This window comes from Sorghum bicolor, chromosome 6 (assembly GCF_000003195.3).
Source record: "Sorghum bicolor cultivar BTx623 chromosome 6, Sorghum_bicolor_NCBIv3, whole genome shotgun sequence".
In the NCBI taxonomy this organism is placed as follows: Eukaryota; Viridiplantae; Streptophyta; class Magnoliopsida; order Poales; family Poaceae; genus Sorghum; species Sorghum bicolor.
The window spans coordinates 57292272-57313632 of NC_012875.2; the positions used below are offsets into that span (position 1 = coordinate 57292272).

The following is a 21361-nucleotide window of genomic DNA, read 5'->3' on the forward strand; positions in this document are numbered from 1 at the left end:
ATATAATTTGTAGATAAAACATTTATGTATCAATTTGATGTATTTGACTAAACATCATGAACAAAGGTAACCATATATCATGCTTTATTTTACATTTTGAAGTGAAAGATTAATCCTCATCATCACCGTTATATTTATTTCATGACATAGATCAAATTTCTTGAAATATCAAGCTCACTTGTCATAGTAAACCACATGTATGGACGTATGGTTGACATACGGTCCAAAGCTGGACCACTTTTGTCCTAGTGAGTGCTAGAAGTTGGTGTAAAGTGACAACTCTTGGCTAAAACCTAGTGCAAAGTGCAACAAAAATGCTTATATAAAGTGAAATATCACCATTTGCTTTCAAAACATTTTCTTTGCAAATCACTTTTTCATTTTATCTTATGCGACATATGCAGCCAAAGCATACGTGGACATCAAAAGCCCTAGAGTGTGTGTTTGATAAGGATTCAATTTCTTGAAGAAAATGATTTTGATTCTTTGTTAAATTTGGCTTTTCCAATTTCTAGTTCCCCGATCCGTTGAATCCAAAAAATATTGATGGTTCCGAATATAAATCACATAATCGTTTGACAATGATTCTCTTCTCCCTTGTAGCAATTTTCATTGGTAGGGATTCTACTGTTTGGAGAGAAACACTTTGGAAAATCCCTATCGAACACACCGTATCTATTGTAGTGGAGTGTTTCAAGATTATATAACACTTGGCTTTCCAACCCATGATGGTGATTCTAGGATTATAATGCATCTTCTATCTCCAACCATTTAATTTCTACCGTTACTATTGTATATATGGCAGCAAACTTAAGCATGGATGACACCCATCACGTCGACCTTCCTTGTCCCTTGCAACTCTCCATCGCTAGTTCATCACTCTAACCAGCTTTTAGGGCTATCGCTATGACACCCTAGTCATGACATCAATACACCTCCCAATTGGTCTCCTCCACCTTTTTGCACTCATCAATGATCATTGTCGCCTCATCGCTCCATCCTGCACCTGCCACCTCCTTTGCCAGATCGGATTGTCGCCAATGGTCCTCTCTTTAATGTCATAGTGTCAGTGAAAATCCCACTCCTTAAATTAACCCCTAAACCCCTAACCTCACCAAAGTGTGGAGGAAGATGACCATAACTCGAGAAAAAGGACGTCTATGGTTGAAATCTGATCTAACATCAAAAAATTTCTAGTGTTGAGGAATCTCAAATCAATTGGTTGTTGTATACTTTTTTCTTGACCCATTTTATCTTTTTTTTCACAGATGAACCATAATCCTAAGAGCAACTTTTAGAGCCTCTCAAAATTTCAACCTTTATATCTCTATTTGAATAGTCATTTCATGAATATTCTTTGTATATATCTATCGTGCTTCCAACAGTCTCTTTAAGTTTTATTCTCTATATTCCAATGGCTTACCCTAAATTTTCTTCTGTGAAAATATTCATAAGAGAACGACCACATATTGAATTTAGAGGGTTATCTAGCCTCTCCATAATAGAGAGCGAGAAGGGGGTTTTGAAGAACAGAAAAAACAGTGAGTGGTTTAAAAGTCTATTGGAGCATAATTTTTTGATCTGTTTTCTAAAGTTTTGTGATAAAAAATCCACGTAAAAAACCTCTTGGAGATGCTCTAAGAAGTTACTACAAGACAAACAAAGTAATACTACGTACCAGCTGCTAAACTAATTGATTGTTGTTCAAGTACTGAGAGTGAGAGTCTCAAACCAATTGGTTCTTGTTTAGTTGTTTTTGACCCGGTTTATCTTTTATTTTTATGAGATGAACCCTAATCCTAAGAAGTTACTACGAGACAAAACGAAGTAACACTACACTACCCACTAAACTAAAGCTAAGAATAATAAAGTTGCATTTTTTTCATTTGTATGCAGAGAGAAGCAGTAGCAGTAGTACTACTACACTTAGGGTCGTTGAACTACCGACTGATCATGATCAGTTGCACCAGAATTATCTGACGCAATGCCGGAAGACCGCCTAACGACTCCAGCCGGTTAAGCTCAGCTGCAGCAGCTCCGGTCAGAAAGCCAGCCGAAATTCTCCCCTCCGATCCCCTTCCTTTCCAAAACGGTTTATATATACACGACCCACACATCCCCATCCTTACCACTACTCATCAGCTTGCTCAGCTTTCAGCTTTCCCCTCCCTCTGCAAGCTTGCCCAACCCAATAAGCTAAGCAAGCACTCACCACACACTCTCTAGTAGCTAGCCAAGCTAGCCGCCCCTCGCACGCGTGCGCGCGCACCAGCGCATATCTATCATCAGCTAGCCAAGAAACGGAGGAGCAGATCGATCGGCCGACATGGGGGATCATGCTGAGATGTTGCATGCCGCTCCGGCCATGTACAACGGCGTCGGCGCCGGTGCTGCTGCCCCTCATGGCGGGTGGTGGAATACTACGGCGGTGCCCGCGACGACGTGCTCGACGGAGCTGGCCGGGTTCACGACGTGGTCGTCCGCCCTGGCTGCTAGCTACGACCTGGCGGCCGAGGGGGGAAAGGCCAAGTGCGCGGCCACCACTGCCTCGTCGGAGTCGCCCGGGAACAACAGCTCCGTGACCTTCCAAGAACCGGCAAGCGTCACGGATCCTGCTGGCGTCGGAACCGCCGTGGTGCAGCAGCCTCTTGCTGGTTACACTGACTGGACCCATCCGTATATGTAAGTCTGGTTATATTATGATTCTCATAGAATATAGGCTCGATTGGCCAGAAAATCATTTATATGATGATGCAGAAATACTCTATCACCTGGCTCTGAAATCTATGTATATATGTGTTCGAACACAGGAGCAGTGGTGCTACTACTTTGCATGGGTTTCTGCAAGATGGTCACCAGCAGGACATGAGCTCAACAACTGAGCAAAGCGCCATGACGGCATCAAGCCTGATGAACCCTTCATCCAATAACCTAGCCCTGGCCCTGCAAGGTCACCATCACCAAGAGCAGGACCACCAGCAGCAGATGCTGTCCAGCTTCGGATCCGAGCTGCTCTTGTCGCCGACCTCGCCCTACGGGTTCCAGTCATCCCTGCTAAGAAGCCTCATGGAGCCGACAGCAACGGCGGCGGCGAAGCCGCAGGCTTTGCCGGGGTACCAGCAGTATGATCAGTACCAGCAGATGGGCATGGGCCAGGCGAGGTTTCCACCGGCCGGAGCTACCAGGGAGGCACTTCAGTTCACCAACGACGCGCCGTTCTGGAACCCTTCTGCTGCTGGGTTCGGCGTGGCGCCGGCGCCGGCGCCTGACCAAGCTAGCAGCGTTCGTTCTGTCAAACCATCGCCGACGGCTGCGCGTACTACAGCAACCCTTGCATTAAAGGTAGGTAGAAATATATACATCTAAGAACTATACTAAGATGCAAACATTTACTTGAAGACAACGGCAACATTTGCTAGCTAGACCTAGACCTAATAAGTAACCTTGGCGTGGTTATGTCTGTGTAGACTGCGTTGGAAGGAGTAGGAGAGTCTGCTAGCTCAATCATCACCAAGAAGAAGGCGAACGGCGAGCCGGCCTTCAAGAAATCGAGGCTCGAGACGCCGTCGCCGTTGCCAACGTTCAAGGTACGTAGTTGGTTTTCTTAAACAAACTTCACCTCATTAGATATTATATTATCATTTGACGTTGCTGTATATCTATAGATCATGATTGAAATTAAACCCCATGCATATATGAATCTTAGATAACTGAAGTTGGGCATGTTCGTGCAATGCATTAATTTCTGCAGGTTAGGAAGGAGAAGCTAGGGGACAGGGTCACTGCACTCCAACAACTAGTCGCCCCTTTTGGAAAGGTGAGGGAGGCTAGCTTTTGATGAATCTATATTACAAACAAAGCTAGTGCTTGGAACTATGTAGTACTGCCAACATCTAACATCTTCCGTCTCTGCAAAAGACATGTTCCTTTTCTCCTCCTTTGGAGATCTAACCTCAAATCTATAAGCACAATCTCTGAAATACCTGATTATCTCTCGATGCGCGTGCAGACGGATACGGCATCGGTGCTCCATGAGACCATCGAGTACATCAAGTTCCTCCACGACCAAGTTGGTGTAAGTGTGTGTGCGCGAGTACTACCATGATTCCCCACCTTTAATCATAGCACATCTGAAGCCTGAAGCACCGGCTATAGCACGTTTTCTACACACGAATCATCAGAAGGGGACTGATCGATCGAAGGCATTGACATTGTGTTGTTTGCGCCTTGTTTCTCTGCAGGTCCTTAGTGCTCCATACTTGAAGAACAACGGCCATCATCAAGTGCCCCACTTGAAGGTAGGTGCCAGTACCAGTGTCCACTGTGTAAGTGTGCATGCTAGCTGCATGCACGCTTGCTCTCCTTTTCATTGTGATGGATCATGGTACTTGCTGAACTGTTCAAGGGTGCTGATGGCTTTATATGCGTGCGTGCGTGCGTGCCTTTGGTTTCAGAGCTCAAGTCCTGACAAGTCCAACAAGGACGACAACAGCCATGCCGGCGAGGTATCGCTCAAGGGCCGGGGGTTGTGCCTGGTCCCGATATCGAGCACGTTCGCGGTAGCCAGCGAGGTGCCCGTCGACTTCGTGTGGAGTACTCCATTTGCTGCCAACTTTAGGTAGACGAAGAAGCCTCCAAAGCTCTGATCAGAGTCGTCGAACGAGCAACTAGCTAGCTACCTGCAGCCTACCACAGATCGATCGACCTGGCCTGATGATATATATATATATATATATATCCATGCATGTTTCTTAGTCTAGTCCTAGCAGTGTATGGTCATGGTTCGTTATCTCTCGTAACTGTAGTAGTACTAAGCATGCAGCAGCTCTGGCAACGAAAAAGGATTGCAGACTGAGCTTGCTAGCTAGATGAACCTTTGGAATGAGTCCTTGAAGACTTGGATTCATTCTCCAGGTTCATCTATCTATCCATCCGATCCATCAGGGAATAAGGGATCAGCTAATATATTTTGAGAGAGGACACAACAAGTCTCTACTGATCGTCATCAGCTTCTAATTATGATTGGTTGTTAGGTTGCATCATTGGGTAGTTGTACGTGGAAGGATTTGTTAAAGATGTGTAATGGTTTCTAGAGTTTAAACTAGTGACAGACGGAATGGATCAAAGTGTGTAGCAGGTTTCTATTGATTGTACTACCAAATAAAAAGTGGCATCTCTTTGATTGATCGGAGCACGCTTTTGGATAGCTTCTCTTTTGAATCTAAACCACACACATATATTTTGATACTGTAAGTATCAGCTTCAAAGAATTTGTGCAGATGTGCCTTTTGAGGTTAAATTATTCCAATGCCGTAGTGGATATCAGCGCATGCTTAACTTTTGAATAATAGCCAATATTCTGCTGCATTTTTATATCATGATGTGGACACGTACTACACAAATGCATATTATATTAATTGATGTAAGAGTATACGTCTTCTAATGCACAAGTTTGCTCTTGGTCTTATAGTATATCACATCTCTATATACTAAGTAAGCTAATACCGATTATCAGTTTTCTAATAAAATGGTAATGCTACCCAAGCAAATAGTAGTAGTTCCCTTCATTCCGGTATGGAGAACTAACTCATCAGGAAAGCTTGCATGTAATAATCTCCACAAAACAACTCCTTTATCTTCTAAGTTTCATAAAAACAATCTAGTTTTGCATATGTGATCATATCATATACTCCCTCCGTTCCAAACTAAGTGTCATTCTCATTTCATGAAGAGTCAAACATCTTTAACTTTAACTAATAAATATATGCAAGAAAATATTAATATTTATAATTAGTATCAGTAGAGGCTGTTGAATCTATTTTTATAATAAACTTATTTAAAGATATAAATATTGCTAGTAATTTTTTCCTACTAATCTAGTCAAATTTAAAAAGTTTGACCTGCACAAATACCATAAAGACACTTATTTTGAGACAGAGAGAATAACAAATAACTTTAGCAAAAGAATAATTTATTACCTTCTTAATGAAATACTAGCTAGTTCGGTAGTTCCTCCTAGGCTGGTCCACATCGTGAAAGGACATGTAGCTTAGGTCTTGAGTTTTCAGTGATAAGCGGTGTTTTTGTCGACAACAAGGCGAGTGGTAATTTTGTCTAGAGGTAAGGTTTACGTGTGTGCGCTTATAGGGGTGAGTGTGCGTATGTTTAAAGTTAGCAACACCAAATTTGTATGTGTTGACGTGTGTAAAGATGTAGTAGTGCATTGTATCTTTAACTGAATTTGAAGTTTGAAGAAAATGAACTGACTTGTCACTTTTGAGACTTTAGATTGTTTTCACTTGCATGAAACTTGAAAGATACATGTACGAACATGCGGTTTGACCGTTTGACGCTTGAGCTAGTGAAATGGTAAACCCAATACGGTGAACTCAGAATGCAATCATATGCAAGAACAGCTCAACTCCACCTAGTCTTGCAGGAGACCGAAGTACAATTCAGCACTTCGTTTTCTTAGTTCTTCCACGGCATGGTCAACACCTACAAGACAAGACTGTTGAAATGGAAAATTTCTTTGAGACCATCTTTTGAAAAAGAATTTCTGATCAAATGGGGCACCAACCAAACCAATTAGGAAATCGTGAGCAACACTAAGATCTCAATGTTTTCATAACAGGCTAAAATTAAATAAGCTACGAACTATGCAAACGAACCAGTGATTCAGCTAGTTACAAGGTGTTTTCATAGTATTAGGTCTTGTTTGGATATTATCGGATTCATCTCAATTCATATCTGTTAGGGTGGATTGGTGTGAAATTTAGTTTAAGTTCTACTTTAATCCACCCTACACATGTGGATCGTTGTGAATCCGATTACATCCAAACCTAGTTTGATACTACTTATGGAATGGAAAATATTTTCTAAATGGATCGGAGAAAGATGCAGCGTCATTGTGAAAACTTAAAACTTGAACGTGGTTCTGAAATTTCAGTGGTGTCTTTGCCTGTGTTAGGCTAATTTCTGAAGATAGGGGAATGAATTCTGCTGTCACAGGTCAAGGTCAAATGGAATAACTTCTAATTAACTACTTAAAAACGAGAAGATTTCACATTCTCTCTGACTTGAAACGTTTAGGCTCAAAAATAGATCATTTCAAAAAATTCTGTATATGAAGTTAGGGGCTGTTAGCAGCCAGCACCTTTATGATGATGATAGGAAGTGCAGGAATTGGGCTAGCGTCGTCACGAGCAAGAAGGCCCAGAAGCTTAGAAGAGCTAACCCGTTTGTATCCGTCACAGCATCGTTGTCAAGGGCGTCAAGCCCCCGACGTGCAGGGCCTCGGCTACGGAGCTCGTAGCCGTCGGCCGTCTTCTCCGATGAGGTTATGTCCCTCTACCGCAGGCTTAGGGTTTAGAGAAGAGATAGGATAATAATCTTTGCTTGCCTCCAATGTTCACGGTTACAGAATATATAAGGCCTTAGCCCAAACTAATAGGGGTAACAAATCCCCTTAAAACCAGGAATAGATAATAGCAAATAGAAACTAGAAATATCTTTCCTAATCTTATTCACCTAGGGCATCACGCCCAGGCTCGCGCTCCACGCGTTCACGCGCGCGACGAACGTCCCCCCCCCCGTCGAGGTTCAGCTCGTCCTCGAGCTGGAAGGTAGGGTGCTTGACGAGGAATGTGTCGACGTCTTCCCATGTGGACGAGGCTGCAGACTCGCCTTTCCACTTGATCAGCACCTGACGGATGCCTCTGGCCAGGCGATAGCGCACCGCGCGCTCTGGTTCAGGTGCAATGGCGCCATGGTGCACCTGCGGTAGAGGCGGAGGTGCTGTCGGAGGTGGCCCTTGGAACTTCTTGAGCAGGCCGACATGAAAAACATCGTGAAGGCGCGCGTTGGGCGGCAGGGCGAGGCGAACAGCGACCTCGTTGATGAGCTCCACGACTTGGTAGGGCCCATAGAAGCGCGGCTTAAGCTTGCCCTTCGTTCGCTGCTGCAGGGAGGAGGCCGCACGCTGGCGAAGGCGCAGAAGGGCCCAGTCGCCCACCTCATAGGTCACTGGACGATGACCAGCGTCGTAGAAGCGCTTCTGGACCGCCTGGGCCTATTCAAGGCGGTAGCGGATGTCGGCGAGGAACTCCTCGCGTTCCTCTAGGGTCTTGTGGCGACAGCAGCAACCCTGGTTTCACCAGGTTCATAAGACCGGAGCGACGGAGGGTCCCGACCATACACCACACGAAAGGGGGTGTCGCGGAGCGAAGACTGGTAGGCGGTATTAAAGACAAACTCCGCCCACGGAAGCCAGCGTAGCCATTGCCGAGGACGGTCACCTGTGAGACAGCGCAAGTACATGATAATGACTCGGTTAGCAGCTTCAGATTGGCCGTCCGACTGAGGGTGGAAGGCCGTTGTCATCTGCAGTTTGGTGCCTGTCAAGCGCATGAGTTCACGCCAGAACGCCGAGGTGAAAACTGGGTCACGGTCAGACACCATGGACTGGGGAACGCCGTGGAGGCAAACAATGTCGGCGAAGAACGCTTCGGCGGCGGACTCCGCAGTGTACGGGTGTGCCAATGGGACAAAGTGGCAGTACTTGCTGAAACGATCGACCACCGTCAGGATTACCGGCTTGCCACGGACGCGGGGTAGAGCCTCGACGAAGTCCAGGGCGATGTCCGTCCAAATGCCTTGCGGCACCGGGAGGGGCAGCAGGAGCCCGGCGGGTTGCAGGTGCTCTGATTTATACCGTTGGCAGACAACGCAGACTCGAATAAGCTCCTGCACAACATGTTTCATGTTAGGAAAATGGAAGTCGCGGCGGAGGCGGTGTAAAGTGCGTTGGACACCCTCACGTCCGTCCTCGTGCACTGCCAGCACAAGTTCCTGCAGCAACGGCGAGCCTGGGGGAATGTACAGGTGGCCGCTGTACTGCACCATGCCGTCCACCACGGACCAGGGCATGCTGCGGGCGCCACTGCTGATGTCTTCCCGAAGAGCGACCATGGCCGGGTCTCCCGCATTGGCCTGGCGAAGCCGTGTGATGAAGTCAAAACGGGGAGCCGAGAGTGCCAGCACCGCGCCTGCTGTCTCCTCTTCTGTATCACGGCGGGACAGCGCGTCGGCGACCGTGTTTGTCACATCCGGTTTGTACTCGACGGAGAAATCGAACCCGAGGAGCTTGCCCACCCAATGGTGTTGCGGGATCGTCAAGAGCCTCTGGTCGAGCAGATATTTGAAGCTGTAGTGGTCGGTCTTCACAACGAAACGACGCCCCCACAGGTACGGCCGCCAGTGACGTACTGCGTGGACGAGGCCGATGAGCTCCCGTTCGTAGGCGGCGAGGGCACGGTGGCGTGGTGCGACCGGTCTGGTGAAAAACGCAATGGGATGCCCATCCTGGATCAGAACAGCTCCAAAGCCATGGGTCGATGCGTCACACTCCACTGTAAACGGCTTGGCGAAGTCCGGCATGGCGAGGACGGGGGCCGAGGTGACCGCGGCCTTGAGAGCGTCGAAGGCGTAGGCCGCGGCGTCGGTCCAGGTGAAACCGTCCTTCTTGAGTAGGGCGGTGAGTGGGGCGGCGACCGCGCCGTAGTTGAGGACGAATTTGCGGTAGTAGCCGGCAAGGCCGAGGAAGCCGCGCAGTGCGCGGACCGACCGAGGCACAGGCCAGTCGCGAATGGCCTGCACCTTCTGAAAGCCCTAGTTTGGTTTTGGATAATTGATGAAACCCTAAGTACTAACCTCTATACTAAGTGTGTGTAGACTTAATAAGGTTGGTACATGCCAAGTGATGGAGCAAGTGATGATCATGGTGATGATGGTGATGAGCACAAGATGATCAAGTGCTCAACTTGCAAAACAAGAAAGAGAAAAACAAAACCCTATGGAGTTCAAGGCAAAGGTATTGCTTAGGGTTTTGGCTTTGGTGATCAAGACACCATAGAGGGTGTGATCACATTTAGGATAGATAGCCGTACTATAAAGAGGGGAATTCTTTGGCTAAGCGGTTATCAAGTGCCACTAGGTGTCATTGTTCATGTGCATGCATTTAGAACCTAGTGAGCTAACTTAACTCCTTCAAAGAAAATGATTGTGAAAATGCTAACACACGTGCACGCTCGTTGGTACACACGTTGTGGTGTTGGCACATTTTGAGAAGGAGGTGGAGTTTCAAGGGTAGAGAGGGGATGGGTTCCTCTCTCCCTCCCGCCGAGCTTGCGAGGCGGGATTCGGCGCTTTTTGAGAAAATGAAGTGCATATTTTCTATTGCGCCGGTGGAAAATTTGGAGAAGTCGCGGGAGTGTTTCTCGCTGAGAAAACACTCACCGGACGCTGGCCACTGAGGCACCGGACGCTAAGTCTGAGCGTCCGGTGCAGACAGTGCCTAGCCCAGCTAGGGTAAGGCACCGGACGATAGGCACCGGACGCTGGCTTGAGCGCCCGGTGGTGCGCGTCCGGTGTGCGGGCGTCTTGGCGACCCTCTCTGCGCACGAGTCCGGTGAGCACCGGACGCTCAGGGTGCGTCCGGTGGCTAGCGTCCGGTGTCCCGCAGGTTTGCGGAACTCTCTACGCATGAGTCCGGTGTGCACCGGACGCGTCCGGTGCTAACTTGCTCAGCGTCCGGTGCACTGCAGGTGACCGTTAGACTCTGACACGCGGCTGACGTTGGAGCACTGGACGCTGGTGCTGAGCGTCCGGTGACCCCGCAGTTTGCCCAGTGAAAGAGCCAACGGCTCTATTTGTTTGAGGGGTCTATAAATACGTGTTTGGCCGGCTTGAGGCTTACTCTCTTGGCATTCTAACAGACATAACATTCTTGTGAGCCTAAGCAAACACCTCCCACTCATCTCCTTCATAGATTAAACATCTTTGTGAGATTGGGAGTGATTCCAAGTGCATTTGCTTGAGTGATTGCATCTAGTGGCACTTGGGGATCGTTCTAGCTGCGGTTTTCTTGTTACTCTTGGTGGTTGCCGCCACCTAGACGGCTTGGAGCAGCGGAGGAGGATTGGCACGAGTTGGTGATTGTTCGTGGCCATCTCCCGGTGATTGTGAGGGGTATTGTACCTTCCCCGGCGGAGAGCCGAAAGGTAACTCTAGTGGATTGCTCGTGTCATTGAGTTACCTCACTTGTGGGTAGGTTCTTGTGGTGTCCTAATGAGGACGAGGTTCGTGCTACACCTCTTAGCCACCGAACCACCAAGTGTTGGTCGACACAACGGGGACGTAGCGTGCCGGCAAGCACGTGAACCTCGGGAGAAAAATCGGTGTCTCAATTGTGTTTGATTGGCATTCTCCCGGTGTTTGATTGTTTATATTGGAGATTGGTTCATCCCCTACACGGCGGTATAAATATCTCATCTTATCTTTACTTACCGCAAACTAGTGTAATTACTTTAGTTGCTTACTTTGACTTGTGTAGCTTAGTTCTCTAGTGTAACTTGTAGAGACTTAGTTCTTGTGTGCATAGAGATCTTAGCAACTAGAATTGTTGGGTAGGTGGCTTGCAAACACCCCTTTAGAGCTAGAGCAAAAAGCTTCGCTTTGTTATTTACTAACCTTTTGCTCTAGTGAGTTTGTAGATTTTTTAAATAGGCTATTCACCCCCCCCTCTAGCCATATTAGGACCTTTCACCTTCGTCGGGTCCATCGCGACGCCCTCCGCTGAAATCACATGGCCCAGGTAGGCTACCGTGGCCTCGCCGAACGCACACTTGCTGCGTTTGATGAAAAGCCGATGGCGCCGCAGCTCGAAGAAGACAGCACGCAGGTGGCGAAGGTGATCGGCCCACGTCTCACTGTAAATAAGGATGTCGTCAAAAAAGACAAGCACGAACCGTCGGAGGAACGGCCGGAGAACATCGTTCATCAACGCCTGGAATGTGGCCGGAGCATTGCAGAGACCGAACGGCATGACGAGGAACTCATAGAGTCCATTGTGGGTCCGGAACGCCGTCTTGTGGACGTCGGCGGGCAGCATGCGTACTTGGTGATATCCGGATCGCAAGTCGAGCTTGGTGAAGAAGCGGGCGCCATGCAGCTCGTCCAGCAACTCGTCGACCATAGGGATCGGGAAGGCGTCCTTGACGGTGAGGGCGTTCAAGGCCCTGTAGTCGATGCAGAAACGCCACCCGCCGTCCGCCTTCTTGACGAGAAGCACCGGGGACGAGAAAGCGGAGTCGCTGCGCCGAATAATGCCTTGTTGCAACATGGTCGCGCATTGCTTCTCCAATTCGTCCTTGTGGGCAGCAGGGTACCGGTAGGGCCGGACCGCTACTGGCTGTGCGCCGGCCTTGAGGTTGATGGCGTGATCGCGGGCGCGCTGGGGAGGCATGCCGTGGGGCTCGGCGAAGATGTCGACGAACTCCGCCAGTAGTGCATCGAGGAGGGGCGCGCTGGACGTCGTGGCGCAGGTCTCCAGTGTACTCGTGGGCGCCACCCCGGGCCAACGGACGGTGCTGCCCTGATGCTGGAAGGTGACGGAGCCATCTACGAAGTCCCACACCAGGCGGCCCAGCGTGGCCATCCACTGCGTCCCCAGCACCAAGTCGTGGCCTGCAAGGGGCATAACAAAGAGGTCGACGGCGAAAACGGAGTCGTGGATCGCAATTGGGGCATGCTTGATGACGCCTAGGCACGGCACCTTCTCGCCATTGGCCACCATGGCAGTGAGGCGCGGTTGGGACTGGATGGGAAGGCCAGACCGCGCTGCTGCTGTCTCGGCAATGAAGTTGTGGGTGCTGCCTGTGTCGAGCAGGGCAATGAGTGGAGTTGAGCCCACTCGGACACGGACCTGCATGGTCCTGCCCACAGACACGCCAACAACGGCGTGCAGAGAAAATATCGGCGCCTCCTGCGCCACTGCGTCTGCGGCTGCATCGGTCTCTTCCGCCTGGGCGTCGTCAATCTCCATGCCTTCGAGGAAGAACAGACGCTTACAGAATCGGTTGTGGCCGCGGGAGAACTTCTCATTGTAGTTGAAGCACAACCCTTGGCGTCGGCGCTCGGCCATCTCCTCGGGTGTCAGACGGCGCTGGTTGCCCTCGGCGTGGCCCTGTTGTGCAGCCGCGGGCGGCGCTGGTAGGGCCAAGAGCGGCGGCGGCGGTGGCAGGGCGGCCCTGGCCGCAGGCGCCGACAGGCCGCGCGGGGGCGCCCTTGATGGAACAGGCGCCGGATGCTCCAGCTCCATCAACTCAACCTGGCGAGCCAAGCTGATGGCGGCGGCGAGGGAGTCCGGGTTGTGGAGGCGGACGGTGCTGCTTAGCGGTGGTCGGAGCCCGCCAGTAAAGAGCTGCACCCGCTGCGCTTCGTCGAGTCTGCCGGCGCGAGGTAGGAGGGCCTGGAACCGGTTAGCATACTCCTCCACGGTTCTTGTGCGGCGGCACTCCGCGAGCTCAAACATTGGGGCGGAACGGAGTGGAGGGCCGAACCGCAAATTGAGGAGATCCTTGAAGTTAACCCACATTGGCGTGCCCTCATCGTCTTGTAGTTGGATGAACCACAGCTGCGCAGCGTCGTCCAGATGGTAGGACGCCATGCGCACGCGCTCTTCTGCCATGGTGCGATGTTGGCGGAAGTAGGCCTCGCATTTGTTGAGGAATAGCATCGGGTCGGTCGTGCCGTCGAAGTGGGGAAAGTCCCACTTCTTATGCTTCGGGTGGAAATCTTGCTCGCGGTGTCCTTCAGGGCGGCGGTTCTCGCTGCTTTCGTCCGTCGAGGCCTTCTCTTTGATGGAGGCGATGTCGGTCTTCAGCGCTGAGATCTCGGCCGACATGGTCTTGATCTCCTTGAGGAGATCGGCGAGGGTTGGTTCGGCCATGGAGGGCTGCGAGGTGTGCGTGGCAGAGGGAGATGGCGGCGGCTGGTGGTGGGCGGGTGTGGCAGCGGTAGATGGCTCAGAACGAGCGCGAGAGGAGCGGCTGACTGCTGATACCAGGTTGTCAAGGGCGTCAAGCCCCCGACGTGCAGGGCCTCGGCTACGGAGCTCGTAGCCGTCACCCGTATTCTCCGGTGAGGTTATACCCCTCTACCGCAGGCTTAAGGTTTAGAGAAGAGATAGGATAATAATCTTTGCTTGCCTCCAATGTTCACGGTTACAGAATATATAAAGCCTTAGCCCAAACTAATAGGGGTAACAAATCCCCTTAAAACCAGGAATAGATAATAGCAAATAGAAATTAGAAATCCAAAGTTAAGCGTATGCTAGGTGAGCCATCAGGCACAGTCAGTTGCAGATAGTACCCGTTTCCTGTATTGACAATTGTTTGGTACATCGTGAAACTTGTGTTGTTTTGGAATATGCCATGTACCAATTCACCACCCCATGCGGCTCTTCTCCAGTACGGCTGTGTCCCATTCCAAGCGACAATCTGGAGATCTGAGCTAGGGTCGCCACCCAAGGAGAAATCACTGCTGGATGGGTCATCAGGCCCCTTCCAGGCAACAAGGCGTGTAGCACCATAAGCTACGCTCAGTGAAAAATTTACATTGGGGACAACTGTGTCAGTCGGGTAATTGAAGCTCTGCCATATGTCAGTGCCATTTGGCGACCGGATAACCAAGTTCCCCGAGTCGAGCAGGATGGAAGCAGTTTCACCGCCTCCTGTGGTGCTGTTGTTTGTCGTCATCCAGATCGTGCGGCCTGTGGAGTCTAACAAGACAAGGTCAGAACTGTTGGTAAAAACTAGCTTCCCAGGCAAATTGGTGGTAATTGGGTTGTCGCGGTTGGCAATCCACACGTATGTGCGCCCAGGGATGTTGTTGTACCATATTCCGACATAAGAGCTTGAAGAGTTCTTCAGGGAGAAGAAGCCAAGAGCAAAGACACCACCGTCTGAGATGAGCACCTCGCTGGGCAAGAGTGGCTTTGCAGGTGTTAGCCTGTCATCGGATTGGCACAAGACAACCATGAACAGGAAGATGAAAATGGGGAGGTAAGCCATGGCCACTAGGCCTTCCTTAGCAAGTTGGTATATGGTTGTGGAGAACACAACAAGGAGATAGCACAATGGTAGCTAAGAATGAACCCTCGGACAGTTCAACTCCAAGGAGTAGAAAATGGCACGGATGCTCAGACTTTTCTGTCCCTCCAACTCAGTCGCTGTTCTGGTCAGTTGTCAAATTCACATGGAAAAAGGGGAACAATCCAGCTCGCTTAGGTCTTGTTTGGATGTCGCCGCATTCACCTCAATCCACATGTGTTGAGGTGGATTGGGGTGGAATTTAGTTTATGTCTCACTCCAATTGACGTCAACACATGGGTTGATGTGAATCCAACTGCATAAGAAAGGACGTTAAGAAAAATTAGACTAGGATAGTCCAGTTGTCGTATGTTGAAGCTCATATTTCAGGTGCATACTAAGGATGAAGGGATACATTTATTCGGTTATTTCCTGACTGTAGAAACATAGGATAACAGCAAGACCATCAAGTTTGGAGATCCAATGCTTGAAGAAATCCAAGATGTGTGTGACGAAGTAGCTGATGCTGACACTCGCTACCTGCTCGCCTCATAGGTCAAAGCTGTCATTCTAGCACAGCCATCAGTGGATTATTCAGCGTTGCGACAGGTCTACCGTGGGAAATTAAAGACCAAGAAAAGCATTGGCTTGTGTGTGATCGTGCTAGTGCCACATCAGTCTACAAATATACTTCTAGCTAGCTGGAAATTGCACAGAAATTGCTGCTGGTCTGTGCAAGGAAAGGCTAGGTTGAGAAGTAACGGAAGAGGGAGATGCTAAGAATCAGGTTACCGTCAGGCGGAGCTCCAAACTCCCAAGAGATAGTAGCTTAACGCGGTCGGGAAGGGCGACGGCATCAGCATTGGGGGCCCAGGGCAGATGTCCCAAAGATTTCGGAAGGTTTCCGACCTTACGTCCCGGCCGGGGGTGGGCACCATTGCCAATGGTAGGCGTCGCAACTAGAGGCGTAGGCGTGGCCGGCGGTAGTGGCGGGGCAGTGGGCTAGGATGGCGGCGAGGTAAAGGGAAGGAAGATGAGAGGCATGCTGTGGCTGCGGCGGCGGCATGACCGACGGGCGGCGTGGGTGCCGCAGTGCCGGCAACTTCCGCCGTTCTGTTCCGCACGACGGGGTTCGGGGTATTTGGGGTTTAGCTGGGCTGCTATCGTATCGTATCGTATGGGTCCCCACAAAATGGGCTCGCGCTGTTCCGGGAGGCCGTGGGCTTGGAAGGGCACTACACGGCAAAGCCACCGTCAGCATGGGCCCATTAGGCTTTGGAGGAAGCACGCGTTCACCTTCCTTTTGGGCCGGTTTGCGGAGGCGGCGGTGGGGTGGCCATTGGCGAAGCGGCGGTCGGCGGAGGACTGGAGCTGGTTCGGGGCCGAGGCGGAGGAGCCGCAGGCGCAGCCGCGCTAGAAGTCAGGAATCAGGAAGAGAGGCAAGAGTCGTGGTCCTTCAAAACGTCGTCGTACGCTTTCTCGGTCCTTCACGAGTCGTGTTCCGGTAGACAAACAGTCGCCGGCTCGCCGCCCCTCTCTTCACGCGGTTCGACGCCGTTCGCCACGGTCGCCATCTCCGCCGCCGCCGCCGGAAACTTGGCATCTTCGCCGATCTCGTTCTCCCCTTTTCCCACCCAGGAGGCAACATGGTACGTTGGGGATCTAACCCTAGGGGCTTCGCTCTATTCCCTCCTTCCCCCTTTCCGAATCTCGGGGGCCCTCCCTCGGAATATTTGCCCACCCCTGTCCTAAATCCATGCCGGTCGGGGGCATGATGTGATGCTTTGTTATTCGCCGGCGGTTCGATTGTTTGACGGATTGGTTCTTTTGGTTCTCTGCAGTCGTCGCTCGCTGCGGCGAGAGCGGATAACTTCTACTACCCGCCGGAATGGAGCCCCAAGAAGGTACGGATCTCTTCGTCGATGAAACATCGTGTAGCCTCTTCATTTTGGTTTATTATATGTCCTGTGGTCGCTGATTCGTTGCCGCTGTTGCTCATGTTTGTTCTTGATCAGGGTGGGTTGAACAAGTTCCATGGACAGCATGCGCTCAGGGAGCGGGCGAGGAAGCTCGACCAGGGCATCCTGATTATAAGGTTTATTTTCTTCTGAAAACATTACAAGGATGTGATGTTAGATTATGTACACCAGGGATCCAGAGCCAAGCATATTGATTTAAAATCAATTAACACAAAACATTACACATTAACATATATAATTGCAAATTCTCTGAACCCCACAGGCTCCACAGGGATCCGCCACGACCTCTCTGTGTATGTCCATGTGTTTGCTTGTTTGTATGATTTTGGGGTGGGGTTTGATGGTGGGACATTGGGGGGGAAGGGTGCTGTAAATAACAAATAGAGAGGTAGAGGACTGACATGTATGGATGAACACTTATGCCAACAAGTTCAGGAAGGTTCTTCCTAATCCTTTCCTATTAATAAGTATTAACTTGTCGTTTTTTTATTGCCTTTCGAAGCATTAAACATCCTTGAACAACAGTTGGCAGATTGATCCTACTCTTATGTGCCTTTTCCTTAAATTTGATGCAATTCACTCAGATTGCCTGTGGCTGAAAGGCAGGGTACCACTGAATGGTGTATCACATTTACCAAAGATATGCTTATTGAATTTTTGAAAGTGGCTGATAGATGAAGTAAACATATGCACGTCACTGTTGATTTTGCTTATTTGCATGGGATTAGATATTTCTTTTGCAAAACCATTATTCTAGTTTTTTTTTTCATCCATTGGCTTATTATACACTTGAAATGATCTTGCAGATTTGAGATGCCTTTTAACATTTGGTGTGGTGGATGCAATTCCATGATAGCGAAGGGAGTAAGATTTAATGCTGAGAAGAAACAAGTTGGAAATTATTACTCTACCAAGGTACTTGACTGATAACTGTACAGCTTTTTACTTACAGTTACAGTGCTATGCACTGTTGCTGTTTGACAATCTCCAACATGTGATGAAGCATAAGATGACTTCTCATTTTTTTAATTGATTGGTATTTGAAAATCTGCTGAATTTCCTTCGACATAGGCTAGATTCAGCCTAATTATTTACTTATCAACCGAGTATATTGGTTTAGCTTCAACCAGGAACCAAACTGAAGCACCCATCGATATTCACCTCACATTTTTTCCTAGACTATCATCCTTTTCTGTCAAATATAATATACCTCACATGGTCAATCGTATTCAGAATGATTAGTAAATTTTAAAGTAGAAACAAATTATTTTTGGAAAAAGGGTTTAGCATCAAACCAAGGGCAAAACTGAGGCATGTGAGAATGATTAGTAAATTTTAAAGTAGAAACAGATTATTTTTGGGTTTAGCATCAAACCAAGGGCAGAACTGAGGCATGTGTACTGTAGATGTTGGTGTTGAGGTTGCCAACTAAGTTCTCTTTAAATGTCTGAGTGATGTGCTTCATACCTTGTGCTTTCCTTAAAATGTATTTGTAAGTTCTTGAACTGAGAAATAACATTTATTAGATTAATTTGTGTGCAATAGGAATATAGGATTCAACATTACCTGAACCACTGTTAGGCAAAATGGGCCACCATATCTTTCTGATCTGCATGCCTCTGTTAGTTGTGAATCATGATTAATAAATTCAGCCATAAAATCTGCTCGACTACGAACCATTGATCATTGATGGGAACATGTCCGCCAAGTTAATTATGGTTGTATTCTTCAGGAGTTACAACCAGTTAACCTAGTATTGATGATTAATGTTATTCTTCATTCAAAACAAATGGTCGATGACCAATTTGTGAAAAACATCTGCTAATGTTGTCTTGTGTCATTAGATAGAGTGATAGACCATATTATCCTTGCTATAGGCTTCATTGTATCGTCGTTTGGCCAATTTTCTTTCAAAACTTTGACAATGTTGAAGATAGCGACTCAACCTTCCGAATTAACAAATTAACCTGTGAGCTTCAGACCTGAGTGTTGCTTGTCTTTAATAACAAATCATTAACATAAGATAATTTTATTAAACTTCTTTGAGTCTGACTGATGTTCAGTGCTGCTGTTACCAGTCACAAAAATTTGCAAAAACTGTGTTGTTGAGAAATGACGAACTGTAGTATTGGTACACTTAACTGCTAATTTTAAGTACCATGGCTTGAAAATGCTCCAAGATCCAACAGGCCCTTGAGGAACTTACCCTTCGAAATGTGATATTTCAGTTCTGTTGTTTAAAGCTTTAATAGTATGATATCTTTAGTTATTTTAATTTCTGCCTTAATCCTTTTCCTGAACAAGGTTTAGACAGATACCATAGGTTCTCCAAATGACAGCACATACAAATGGAATATCAGATGAATGAATTTGTCTCTAAGTTTAATATGGTCTGTTAACTAATCACAAGATTCTTTTTAGATTTGCACTTCCACAGCAGCTTAAAAGTAAGTGTGCTATGGATATTAACTGTAACCTTGACTTGATATTCATATTAAACCTATGTGGGTGTGTGACCTGCATCCATTTCTCGTTTAATATATCAATTTATTTGTTTATTCTGAAATGTGGCCCTACTTTGTGGGTTCCACTGTCATTTGATGTAATAATAACAAGATCCTTTGTTTTATTGTATATTCTGTCTTCTTGCCTATATTCAGTTTTTTTTCTCAGAAAAAATTCTTGTGTGGTAAAAATATGTTTTATGCAGTAGCTTTTAATTCCTTTTAGGTTTATGTAGAATCATTTACTAAAGTGTGTATACTAGTTCTGTAGAAAGATTATATGCAGTAGAAAAGGACTGAGTCCTAACTTGGTGCAATCTTTAGCCATATCACTGTAGAAGGTCTGCAATGTTGTATAATACATGCTAACAAACTTCATTTGTTCTCTTCTGAAATGTGAGAAATTCTTAATGCCTAGAGCTTTCCATATATTTCAGTTGCTTAATTTCACATGTTCTTCTAAATCACTTTCTCCCTATGCTGTTCTGACATTGTTTAACAAATGTTTATTTGACAGATATGGAGCTTCACCATGAAATCACCCTGCTGCAAGCATGAAATTGTCATACAGACAGACCCAAAGAATACTGAATATGTCATAATCAGTGGGGCCCAAAAGAAAACAGAAGATTTTGATGTTGAGGACGCAGAGACATTGCTGCTGCCAGCAGATGAAGGTTCAACCCTGTAAAGATTTATTATATTCATGAGAAACCCTTGTTTAAAATGCATGATGTTTATTTATGGATCTTTCCTCAGATCGAGACAAGCTTGCGGATCCTATGTATCGGCTTGAACACCAGGAAGAGGATCTTCGGAAGAAAAAAGAAGCTGAGCCAGTTTTAGTTCGCCTTCAACGACTCTCTGACAGCCGTCACTCTGATGATTATGCTCTGAACAGAGCACTGCGCGACCGTCTTAGGGTCATCCAATGAATTCCTATAAATTAATCAACTATGCTCACCATAGGCTATGCAATCACCACATTTCTTATCCACCTGTTTGTGTTTTTATGTAGAGCCAAAAAAAGAGAGTTGCTGAAGAGAAGAAGTCCGCGAGAAAGATGGGCCTCGGAGTGCGGCTCTTGCCTCCCTCTGCAGCTGATGCCGCCGCGGCGGCTTCAGTGAAGTTTGCATCAAGATTTGAGAAGAACAGAAAGGACAAGAGAGCAGCTATCAAAGCTGCTTCCATCTTCCCTGAGTCATCGAGCTCAGCATCAAATTGTAAACTCGACCTCGTGCTGAAGAGGCGGAACATAAAAGCTGGCGCGGCCACCACACTGATGGCAGGCAGGGTGAAGCCATCCTCCTGGCAGAGCGCCAGTTCCGCGAGCTCAAGGACCCGGATGCCGGTTCTGGCAGCGCGCAAGTAGGCAGCCCAGGCTTTCAAGCTTGAGAAATACTTGCACTGTGCGGGAAGTAGCTGCCTGGTTCTATATGAATTATGATGGAATGTACGTGTTATAGCTTTTAATGTTACTATGGTTTTTTGGTTGTATCATGGTAGTATACCTAAAGGATTGTGTAGGGTCAGGAACGAACGTGTAAAGTAATGTTACCATTGTTTTGGTTTTTTTGTGACACAGTTGTCATTGTTTTTTGCTGTATACTGGTTGGGACTTGAGATTACCTGGTAATGGGCCAGCATCCGTACTGAAACTGCACCAATCTATTTTGAACATACAAGTACAGTAAACCCACCCCGCGCACCATTTCTTCGGCTGTGGAAACCACACCAAACCCATTTGCCATGGGGTCTCCTTTTGCTGCCCGTCGGCAGTGCACGCGGCCGGAGAGCTGGGAATCGGCCCTGCGAGGCAGTTGTGGTTTCGTAGGATCCCCACCTGTCGTTGCTGCTTCCGTGGAGTTGGACTTGAACACAATCTGCTCAGAGCTCAGACGCGGCTGCAAGCAGCGCAGGCGGCAGCTTCAGCGGCGACAAAGCAGCC

The 21361-nt window shown here is 48.1% G+C and overlaps 4 protein-coding genes across 4 annotated transcripts; 2 read left to right on the top strand and 2 right to left on the bottom strand.

The window, feature by feature from the left end:
- LOC8066851 (transcription factor bHLH112) lies at positions 2119 to 5188 on the top strand. The gene is made up of 7 exons (XM_002447122.2): positions 2119 to 2682; positions 2811 to 3342; positions 3468 to 3587; positions 3752 to 3817; positions 4010 to 4075; positions 4242 to 4298; positions 4455 to 5188. The coding sequence occupies exons 1-7, from the start codon at positions 2327 to 2329 to the stop codon at positions 4620 to 4622; spliced, it is 1365 nt and encodes a 454-aa protein (XP_002447167.1). The 5' UTR covers positions 2119 to 2326; the 3' UTR covers positions 4623 to 5188.
- On the bottom strand, positions 7523 to 13789 carry LOC8066852. Its single transcript, XM_002448542.2, has 3 exons — positions 11606 to 13789; positions 8329 to 9669; positions 7523 to 8071 (listed from the first exon to the last, which is right to left on the bottom strand). The coding sequence occupies exons 1-3, from the start codon at positions 13787 to 13789 to the stop codon at positions 7523 to 7525; spliced, it is 4074 nt and encodes a 1357-aa protein (XP_002448587.2).
- Positions 14148 to 16346, bottom strand: LOC8074758 (S-locus-specific glycoprotein S13). The gene is made up of 2 exons (XM_021463654.1): positions 15723 to 16346; positions 14148 to 15246 (listed from the first exon to the last, which is right to left on the bottom strand). The coding sequence occupies exon 2, from the start codon at positions 14910 to 14912 to the stop codon at positions 14148 to 14150; it is 765 nt and encodes a 254-aa protein (XP_021319329.1). The 5' UTR covers positions 14913 to 15246; positions 15723 to 16346.
- On the top strand, positions 16446 to 21049 carry LOC8074759 (coiled-coil domain-containing protein 130). The gene is made up of 7 exons (XM_002447123.2): positions 16446 to 16579; positions 16772 to 16834; positions 16946 to 17025; positions 17716 to 17824; positions 19931 to 20090; positions 20173 to 20336; positions 20432 to 21049. The coding sequence occupies exons 1-7, from the start codon at positions 16577 to 16579 to the stop codon at positions 20783 to 20785; spliced, it is 933 nt and encodes a 310-aa protein (XP_002447168.1). The 5' UTR covers positions 16446 to 16576; the 3' UTR covers positions 20786 to 21049.

Bases quoted from the DNA above. Each gene is read 5' to 3' on its own strand.
- LOC8066852 (XM_002448542.2), bottom strand. From the start codon at position 13,789: ATGGCCGAACCAACCCTCGCCGATCTCCTCAAGGAGATCAAGACCATG. The intron at 9,670-11,605 runs GTGAAAGGTCCT...AAACCAAACTAG, and splicing joins TCGCGATGGACCCGACGAAG to GGCTTTCAGAAGGTGCAGGC. The intron at 8,072-8,328 runs GTCATTATCATG...CGCCTTGAATAG, and splicing joins AATCTGAAGCTGCTAACCGA to GCCCAGGCGGTCCAGAAGCG.
- LOC8066851 (XM_002447122.2), top strand. From the start codon at position 2,327: ATGGGGGATCATGCTGAGATGTTGCATGCCGCTCCGGCCATGTACAAC. The intron at 3,343-3,467 runs GTAGGTAGAAAT...ATGTCTGTGTAG, and splicing joins CAGCAACCCTTGCATTAAAG to ACTGCGTTGGAAGGAGTAGG. The intron at 4,299-4,454 runs GTAGGTGCCAGT...CTTTGGTTTCAG, and splicing joins ATCAAGTGCCCCACTTGAAG to AGCTCAAGTCCTGACAAGTC.
- LOC8074758 (XM_021463654.1), bottom strand. From the start codon at position 14,912: ATGGCTTACCTCCCCATTTTCATCTTCCTGTTCATGGTTGTCTTGTGC.
- LOC8074759 (XM_002447123.2), top strand. The intron at 16,835-16,945 runs GTACGGATCTCT...GTTCTTGATCAG, and splicing joins CGGAATGGAGCCCCAAGAAG to GGTGGGTTGAACAAGTTCCA. The intron at 20,091-20,172 runs GTTCAACCCTGT...ATCTTTCCTCAG, and splicing joins GCTGCTGCCAGCAGATGAAG to ATCGAGACAAGCTTGCGGAT.